Source organism: Coregonus lavaretus (genome assembly GCF_964263955.1).
Source record: "Coregonus lavaretus genome assembly, contig: HAP1_SCAFFOLD_240, whole genome shotgun sequence".
Lineage (NCBI taxonomy): Eukaryota > Metazoa > Chordata > Actinopteri > Salmoniformes > Salmonidae > Coregonus > Coregonus lavaretus.
Genome location: NW_028164405.1, coordinates 543225 through 553224, shown reverse-complemented (window position 1 = coordinate 553224; position 10000 = coordinate 543225). Strand labels below are relative to the sequence as shown.

Below are 10000 nucleotides of genomic sequence, written 5' to 3'. Positions count from 1 at the left end.
TCAAATACGATTTCTAGGGGGTTAAGGGTTAAGGGTAGAATTAGTGTTAGGGTTAGAATTAGGTTTAGGGTTAGGAGCTAGGGTTAGTTTTAGGGTCAGGTTTAGGGTTAGAGTTAAGGTTAGGTTTTCGGGTTAAGGTTAGGGTAAGGGTTAGGTTTAGGGTTACGGTTTAGGGAAAATAGTATTTTGAATGGGAATGAATTGTGTGTCCCCACAAGGTTAGTTTTACAAGATAGGTTCAACCTCTAACCAAATGAACCTGCATGGAAACATGCTCTTAAATATCTGATCTCACAGACAACATTTGACCTGACCCCCTGTCCTCACTGATTGGCCTTTTAACCCTGAATGACCCTTCCTTTCATTCTCACACAACCTACTTTCTGAGAGAAACCTTTTGTACATGGTCCAATGCATGCCCTCGCTTTGAGTCCACTTTTCCGACCCCCACCTTAATTACTACGTTGTCTTGAATGGGTCACTGACAGCAAACAGAGATTACTGACGTCTTAAAGACAGATGGTGGCGGTTTGGTGTGACGCCTCTTTAAAATAACCAGATCAGCTTTACTTCCAACACAATTATGGTAAACTCAACTAACAATAGTGTCTTTTTTTTTTTTTTTTATCCATTCATTATAAACATAACAGATTACAGAGGTCCGCCGCTGACCTTTGTTATTGAATTAGACAGTGCGTTACAGCTCCCTGACCTGAGTGACGTACTGTAGGGGCCTCAATGGGTTCATAGAGGTTGATGATTACTGATGCTCTTCATGGAGCTATGTGCCTATAGGTTCATCCCTGCCTAGTCCTGGCTAGTCCTGGCTAGTCCTGGCTAGTCCTGCCTAGTCCTGGCTAGTCCTGCCTAGTCCTGCCTAGTCCTTGCTAGTGTCCTGCCTAGTCCTGGCTAGTGTCCTGGCTAGTGTCCTGCCTAGTCCTGGCTAGTGTCCTGGCTAGTGTCCTGCCTAGTCCTGCCTAGTCCTGCCTAGTCCTGGCTAGTCCTGGCTAGTGTCCTGCCTAGTCCTGGCTAGTCCTGCCTAGTCCTGGCTAGTCCTGGCTAGTGTCCTGCCTAGTCCTGCCTAGTCCTGGCTAATCCTGACTAGTCCTGGCTAATCCTGGCTTTGACGATGCTTTGCATTTTCCCCAGAATCAGGTGAGACAACATCCCCCAGGATTGAGGTATTGAAGGTCCTGTAGGTGAATTATTGGCTGGTCATGCAGACTATGCTGAAGCATGTTCCAGGTGAGCTATAACCTACCAGTCTAGTCATGGTACCTAGCATGTCCCACACTATCTGGTGAGCTATAACCTACCAGTGCCACAGCATTGAAGCCTTACTAATGGTCTCTGATGAATCTGTAATGTTTGCATTTTCCACAGAATCAGGTGAGACATGACCTCGTCCCCAGGCTCAGAGAGAGATGGCTGGTGGACGAGGTTAGCCCAGGCATAACCTGCCACAGCCTGATCACCTCCAGACCAGAATGGCAAGAAAGTAGTTCTGCCACCTCAGTAACCATGACGATGGTTGAGTCAGTCGTCACGACAGTGGGATAGCGTCAGACTGCTAGTCTAACATTGAGTATTAGTCCTAGCGTGGCTTTGATGTGTCGTATTTGTTGGTTTCTCTAGTTCACCAATGTCAGCATATGTCTAAAAGTAAACTGACCTCTGTCTTTCAGCTCGTTTTGTCCTCAATGTTACTGCAACAGCCTGTCTGTCACAATGCCAGTATAACAGTCGTGTTAGTTGTACGACGGCTTAAGTGAGTTTTGTCTGTACAGAGTGCATAGGCCTACACGGTACGAGGTACATATAGCACAATGAGAGAAAGCCCATCTAGCTAGTATCATGAGCATTTCGCTGCACCTGCTATAACACCTGCAAATCTGTGTACGTGACCAATAAACATTGATTTTGATTTGATCTGCATAACAGGGATGATCCCATATTCTGGACTCGTATCTCTTAACGTGTAAACGCGCAATCGTCACAGACGCTCATTGAAAAGAAGGCTTAAATCCACTTCCACAGCCGAGTGGAACGCTATTGGTTCTGCCCCACAGCCCTCAAGAGCAATCTAGACCACATTGTAGCGTTGATAAATCCTCCCTCTTGCATCATTTGTGTTTTCCCAGTCCTTTAAGTGGTATGCCGGTGTGCGTCATGGGTCGGTGATGTGGACTAGGGAAACTAGCTGAGGGCAGCAGCCGCTAGTCTAGTACATTTTTTTCACAGCTATAGGAGCATAGAAATATAATCAATAGAAAGAGCTTGGAACCTCTAACCCTGTCAATTTGACTGGTAAACTCACGGGTTCACTCATAGATTATATTTCTATGGTTGCCCCATGGTGAAGTAGCGACTTGTACCTGTTTCAGAACAACAGGGCTGCGTCCCATTACATCCGGCGCTTTTCCCCTATTTAGGGCCCGATTCCAATTTAGATATTTATGCCTTTCCTACACACGCCTTTCCTACGCACTTCCTACGCACGCCTTTCCTACACATTTCTCGTTATTTGGTATTCAGACTTACCTTGTTCGGTCGCGTAACGCCCTCCGCAAGTATGGCTACCTAGCGCGCTCTGAATAAATGTAATTATAAAAAATTTAATGTAAGTCGCTCTGGATAAGAGCGTCTGCTAAATGACTAAAATGTAAATGTAAATGTAATTCAATTGTACAACCTTTTAACTTGCAGGGATGGGCACTCTCAAATAATTAATTATAGGCTACAATATAAATGCTGCATAATGGCACAGCATTTCATAGACTTCACTGTGGGAAAGTTGATATGCTTCAGTTTTCTGCCATATGACTGGTTTCACATGTGTCTCCACAGATTACAAGGTAAAATAGATCTAAAACAAGTATGACTGGTTTCACATGTGTCTCCACAGATTACAAGGTCAAATAGATCTAAAACAAGTATGACTGGTTTCACATGTGTCTCCACAGATTACAAGGTAAAGTATATTTTTTTATTTTTTTATTTTTTTAATCTTTATTTTAACAGGGAAATACAGACTGAGACCTGGATCTCTTTTACGGCTGTGCCCTGTGTAAACATGTTGACATGTACAGTTTTAGACATACAGACAAGAACATTTCAAACATACAAAACAAAAACACAATTCAACAGAAACAATCACAGCCAACATCATATTGATCCTCCATAAAAATAAAAATAAATGGGCAAGGGACACCAGAGTGTCTAACTAAAGTTGGATCTGCAATTTGTTCCATAAATAAGGTGCAAAGGAACTGAAGGCAGTCCTACCCAACTCTGTGGAGACCACAGGAGTCTCTAATGTAATCCACATCTGTGATCTGGTTTTAAAATTAGTATATCTAGTGGAAATTAATGATGATATATATGGAGGTAGTTTTAAAAGAAGTGCTTTATAAATAAACAAGAGAGCATGTTGCTCTCGCCTCACAGATAGAGAGACCCAACCCATATATATAGGAAACAGTGATGAGTTTAGTAACTATCACCCGTGATAAACCTGAGTGCACAATGGTAAATAGCATCCAGTGGTTTTAATGTGTTTGCCGATGCATGCATATAGATAATATCACCATAATCTAAAACGGACATAAAAGTAGCCTGCACAATTTGTTATCTATTTACGGAGGACAGACAAGCCCTGTTTCTGTAAAGGAACCCTATCTTGAATTTGAGCTAGATCTAAAACAAGTATGACTGGTTTCACGTTTGTCTCCAGAGATTACAAGGTCAAATAGATCTAAAACAAGTGTCATGTATATTTACAATTCCCTTATCCAAACAGATTACTAATTTACCCAGCTCTTATCAATATCTCTTAACAAGTTGTAAATTGCAGTGCGTGGAGAATGGTGTTATTTGCTCTTCCACTTTGAATAGGCAGGTTTGCTCGACCTTATTCATTGGTTCATCACGCGTAAAGGTGTCGGAATCATGAGGGAATTACAGCGTGTCTGAAGACGCACCTCCACCACACCGTCATTTATTCGATCTCCACCCCAAAACGAATAGCGGGTGAATAGCATGATGTTCTCATGCTTTAACTTCAAGGTTCAACGTGTGGTCCTCTGTAGCTCAGCTGGTAGAGCATGGTGCTTGTAACGCCAGGGTAGTGGGTTCGATCCCCGGGACCACCCATACGTAAAAATGGATGTGCACATGACTGTAAGACACTTTGGATAAAAGCGTCTGCTAAATGGCTTATTATAAGGTCAGAATACGCAGAGAGAACAGTGGATAAAAAGGGAACTATGTTCCATTTACACGCCTTTGGTGCACTACTGAAGACCATGTCCCATAGGGCTGCAGTCAAAAGTAGTGCACTATATTGGGTTATAGGACACCATTTGGAACACAGACTAGGAGTTGCCTCATTGTGAATACTCTCCCTCTATTGCACTCACAGCTGAGTTTACACTGCTCAGCTGGACCGTATTTACATTGTGAACGTAACTAACAACCATCTGTTCAGATAGTTTCTGCTAGAAGGGGGAGGATAGGAATTGTTTTCATTGTGGTAAGGTTATACTGAGTGACTGTAACATTCAAAACAAAACGCATAATTTGTGCAAGTACTGTAGCGGCGAATATTGTGTCTTATTATGATGGGGATTCAAACTAAAGGCTTTGGGATGGCCTGGGGATGCATGTTGTATATGAGACTGTACAGAGGACTGTGCTCACAAGAGACCATCCGAGTAAAACCACATGGTGAAATTAAACCCATTATCCACTGACTGACCACTGTGTAAAGGTCATATTACTTCTGAACCCCATGAACGCAGAACAACACAAAGTTAATATTTTCAAATATGTTTTTTTTATTTTTATTAAAGATAATATATATATTTTTTTAAAAGGACATAAATACAAAAGCTGATAATAAATTAAATGCTCTGTTTGCAGACACTGGGGAGGGGGGGTTATCCTCAGGAGGCCATCTGTTAAGAGGTGGGGGGGGGGTTGGAGGGGGTACCCTGGCTTCCACTGGGACGTCTGTCCTATAGAGACAGCTGAACCAGATCCCACTGCACCAGCTGTGGGGAATTAAGGCTGGAATAACTAGTGGCAGTTTCACTGCTTCTCAACAATAAAGGATGTCTTGTCAGAGTCAGACACGCATACTGGATTCTCTAAAACGTGTGTCCCAAATGCCACCCTATTCCCTATGTAGTGCACTGCTTTTAACCAGAGCCCCCCCCCCCCCCCCCCCCCCCCCATAGGGGATAGGGTGGGGTTTGGGACGCAGGCCTAACTGTCTCTGAGCTGTTCTAACGGGGTTGACTGTCGGGGGGGGGGTCAACTGGTAATCTACGCCTCATTGTTTAAAAAAAAAAAAAAAAAAATGCATATTATTACATCTGAGAGGAACTGTAGACCCTCCTCTGTTGATACAGTACACCCCTGTGTCTAGTGCATGAGAGACCTAAAAAGTCTCGGCAGTTGGAAGCCTGCGCCAGGATGTAATCTTCCTGTTGGACAAACAAAATACATACATGAGTACACATAGCCAGCACATAACCACGTACCAAAATACAGAAGCACAAAATAAGTTAACATTCCGAGTGAACCTCAAATTAATATGTTCCAAAAAAATGTCATAGTTTCACCATTGTAAGCACGAGTGACCCCTTTTGCTTTCAATGATCATACATGTAATAACACAGGGTTATTATGGCTGGTACAGAAGATAGCTAAATAACGATACCTTGATTAAAGGACAAATTCCTTCTTAATCACGTTTAGGATTTCTCAACATGTTTTGATCACAGAGTGGAGTTCTAAGGGATTCATGTCTGGATGTTGAAATGTTTCTACCACAGTACGCAACTTCAGCAGGACTTCCTTATAAATCAAGTCTGACATTTTAAAGCGGAAATGATAAACTTTAGAAGCCTTTTTAAACCTTGAATACACTACAAGTTTGCATTTCCTGCAGTGCAGGAAAATTCTCAGCAACAAAAGAGTGATCAAATTAAAGATCCTACATCTGTAGATTATAATGTGTGCATATCAAATGGCACCCTATTCCCTATATAGTGCACTACTTTTGACCAGAGCTCCTGGTCTAAAGTAGTGCACTACATAGGGAATAGGGTGCCATTTGGGACGCGACCAAGGACAAAGCAGATGATGCAACACAAGGTGAGGAGGACTTACACATTGGCACAACCAGGCACAATCCTCTCTTGATGCTGTGGTTTTGTCAGACTGAATTTCCTGAGGAAGGCTGGCAATTTCAGCTTTTTTCTAGAGAGCTTCGACGTAGGCCTGAGAGGATGAAGGAGGAGAGAGTGAGAGAGAGAGAGAGAGAGAGAGAGAGAGAGAGAGAGAGAGACATTTGGTGAGTAACAGGAACAGTCCAAGGACAGTGGAGGAAGAGTAGTCATGTTCTGTATTTATAATAATAATAATAATAATATGCCATTTAGCAGACGCTTTTATCCAAAGCGACTTACAGTCATGCGTGCATACATTTTTTTTGTGTATGGGTGGTCCCGGGGATCGAACCCACTACCTTGGCGTTACAAGCACCGTGCTCTACCAGCTGAGCTACAGAGGACCACTAGGACCATTTGGACATTGTTTGTGGTTAAAGCAGAATGATGGTTCTGTAATGTCTATTATTGGGTCATCGTGGTACTGTATGTAGCCTAGATACTGGTCACCACCTATGGACAACCAGACAACAGTGTTACTAAATACCCACACTCCTCTATTATGACACTGAGGGTAGGGGCATGCTGGTACGGAGGGTAAGACAGAGGAATTTCTACATACAGTGCATTCAGAAAGTATTCAGACCCCTTGACTTTTTCCACATTTTGTTACGTTACAGCCTTATTCTAAAATTGATTAAATCGTTTTTTTCCCCCTCATCAATCTACACACAATACCCCATAATGACAAAGCAAAAACAGGTCTTTAGAAATGTTTGCAAATTTAAAATAAAAAACTTTAATATTACATTTACATAAGTATTCAGACCCTTTACTCAGTACTTTGTTGAAGCACCTTTACCAGCGATTACAGCCTCGAGTCTTCTTGGGTATGACGCTACAAGCTTTGCTCAGATTGCGGCCAGCTCTAGGAAGAGTCTTGGTGGTTCCAAACTTCTTCCATTTAAGAATGACGGAGTCCACTGTGTTCTTGGGGACCTTCAATGCTGCAGAAATGTTTTGGTACCCTTCCTCAGATCTGTGCCTCGACACAATCCTGTCTCGGAGCTCTACGGACAATTCCTTCAACCTAATGGCTTGGTTTGTGCTCTGACATGCACTGTCAACTGTGGGACCTTATATAGACAGGTGTGTGCCTTTCCAAATCATGTCCAATCAATTGAATTTACCACAGGTGGACTCCAATCAAGTTGTAGAAACATCTCAAGGATGATCAATGGAAACAGGATGCACCTGAACTCAATTTCGAGTCTCATAGCAAAGGGTCTGAATACTTATGTAAATAAGATACTTTAAAAAAAAATGTATTATACATTTGCAAAAATGTCTAAAAACCTGTTTTCGCTTTGTCATTATGGGGTATTGTGTGTTGATTGATGAGAAAAACATTTAATTTAATCAATTTTAGAATGAGGTTGAAACAAAATGTGGAAAAAGTGAAGGGGTCTGAATACCTTCCGAATGCACTGTACAAGTGAACAGGTGTGTGTGTGTGTGTGTGTGTGTGTGTGTGTGTGTGTGTGTGTGTGTGTGTCTGTGTGTGTGTGTGTGTGTGTGTGTGTCTGTGTGTGTGTGTGTGTGTGTGTGTGTGTGTGTGTATGTGTGTGTGTGTGTGTGTGTGTGTGTGTGTGTGTGTGTGTGTGTGTGTGTGTGTGTGTGTGTGTGTGTGTGTGTGTGGTGTGTGTGTGTGTGTGTCTGTGTGTGTCTGTGTGTGTGTGTGTGTGTTTATGTTTTTGCGGATAATACTGTAGTATTTACTGTAGTCTTCTGCAGTATACTACAACATTCTATAGTAAGTACTACACAGTGTATAGTATAGTATTCTACAGTACACTACAGTTTACTACATAATTCTATAGTAAATACTGTAGTATTCTATAGTAAACTGTAGTATTCTATAGTAAACTGTAGTATTCTACAATAAACTGTAGTATGCTATACTAATATGGTAGTGTTCTATAGTAAGTACTGTAGTATTCTATAATAAACTGTAGTATGCTATACTAATATGGTAGTGTTCTATAGTAAGTACTGTAGTATTCTACAATAAACTGTAGTATGCTATACTAATATGGTAGTGTTCTATAGTAAGTACTGTAGTATTCTACAATAAACTGTAGTATGCTATACTAATATGGTAGTGTTCTATAGTAAGTACTGTAGTATTCTACAATAAACTGTAGTATGCTATACTAATATGGTAGTGTTCTATAGTAAGTACTGTAGTATTCTATAATAAACCAGTATGGCGGGAACAGTGCGGGAAAAAAGTGTGGAAAAGGTATGCACTCACTACTGTTATTTGCTCTGGATAAGAGCGTCTGCTAAATGACAAAAATGTCAACAAATATATTCTATAGTAAGTACTGCAGTATTATATAGTAAGTAAAACTGTAGTATTCTATAATAAAGTGTAGTATTCTATAATAAACTGTTGTATTCTATAATAAACTGTAGTATTCTATAGTAAACTGTAGTATTCTATAATAAACTAGTATTATATAGTAAACTGTAGTATTCTATAGTAATTGTCAAAGACTCCAGCCACCCTAGTCATAGACTGTTCTCTCTGCTACCGCACGGCAAGCGGTACCGGAGCGCCAAGTCTAGGTCCAAAAGACTTCTCAACAGCTTCTACCCCCAAGCCATAAGACTCCTGAACAGCTAATCATGGCTACCCGGACTATTTGCACTGCCCCCCCACCCCATCCTTTTACGCTGCTGCTATTCTGTTAATTATTTATGCATAGTCACTTTAACTCTACCCACATGTACATATTACCTCAATTACCTCAACTAGCCGGTGCCCCCACACATTGACTCTGCACCGGTACCCCCCTGTATATATAGCCTCCCTACTGTTATTTTATTTTACTTCTGCTCTTTTTTTCTCAACACTTTTTTGTTGTTTTATTCTACTTTTTTATTTAAAATAAATGCACTGTTGGTTAAGGGCTGTAAGTAAGCGTTTCACTGTAATGTCTGCACCTGTTGTATTCGGCGCATGTGGCCAATAAAATGTGATTTTATTTTATTTGAAACTGTAGTATTCTATAGTAAACTGTAGTATTCTATAATAAACTGTAGTATTCTATAGTAAACTGTAGTATTCTATAGTAAACTGTAGTATTCTGTAATGTGGGTCAAGTGAAAAAGGCTCACCATTCTGCCTGTGAGGAGGCCTGTGTCTGTCTGTTAGCCTCCACCCTCTCCTCCTCCTCCTCCTCTTCTTCCTTCACCTCCTCCTCCTCCTCTTCTTCCTTCACCTCCTCCTCCTCCTCCTCCCCCTCTTCTTTGCTCTCAGGTATGTAGTCCCAGAGGCGTGAGTTGACCCACAGCGCCTCCTGAAGGCTAAGGCCGCGCCCTACACAGGTGGTCTGGCGGCACAGCGGGCAGCACACGGTGAGCATGCCACTCTTGGGCTGCGACATGGTCTCTAAGCAGGTGGCACAGAAGGTGTGTCTGCAGTGGAGCACCCGGGGGATCCGCTCCTGACGGGAGTAGGGCTGATAACACACCCCACACTCCCTGTCCTCACACAGAACCATGGCCGGGCCGGGCCGGGCAGTGATAGCTGGACCTGGACTGGAAGAGCCTGGGAGGAGCAGCAAGTCTAGAGCACTGGGCTGGCAGACCTACCTGGCTGGAGGAGTGGAGGCCGCGAAGGCTGGAGGTGACTGGGTTAGTATGGCTGAATCAGCAGGTTCTGGGCAGTAGGCCTGGCAGGGATACCTGGACCTGAGGAAGCCTGGTCTGGAGGGGCCTGGGTGGGCTGCAGAGACTGGAGCACAGGGCTGGAGCAGCAG

General features: G+C 42.5%; 1 protein-coding gene across 1 annotated transcript in view; it reads right to left on the bottom strand.

Annotated features, from left to right (window-relative positions):
- Positions 1 to 4869: 4869 nt before the first annotated feature.
- The window catches only part of LOC311117062 (uncharacterized protein), a 6458-nt gene continuing 1327 nt past the window's right edge, over positions 4870 to 10000 (bottom strand). Inside the window, exons 2-4 of the mRNA XM_084192053.1 lie at positions 9357 to 10000; positions 6175 to 6285; positions 4870 to 5486 (exon numbers count right to left, since the gene is read on the bottom strand). The exon at positions 9357 to 10000 is cut by the window's right edge and continues 607 nt beyond it. Coding sequence (XP_084048179.1) covers positions 5441 to 5486; positions 6175 to 6285; positions 9357 to 9742 — 543 coding nt within the window. The 5' untranslated portion in view covers positions 9743 to 10000 and the 3' untranslated portion in view covers positions 4870 to 5440. The remainder of the gene's footprint in view (positions 5487 to 6174; positions 6286 to 9356) is intronic.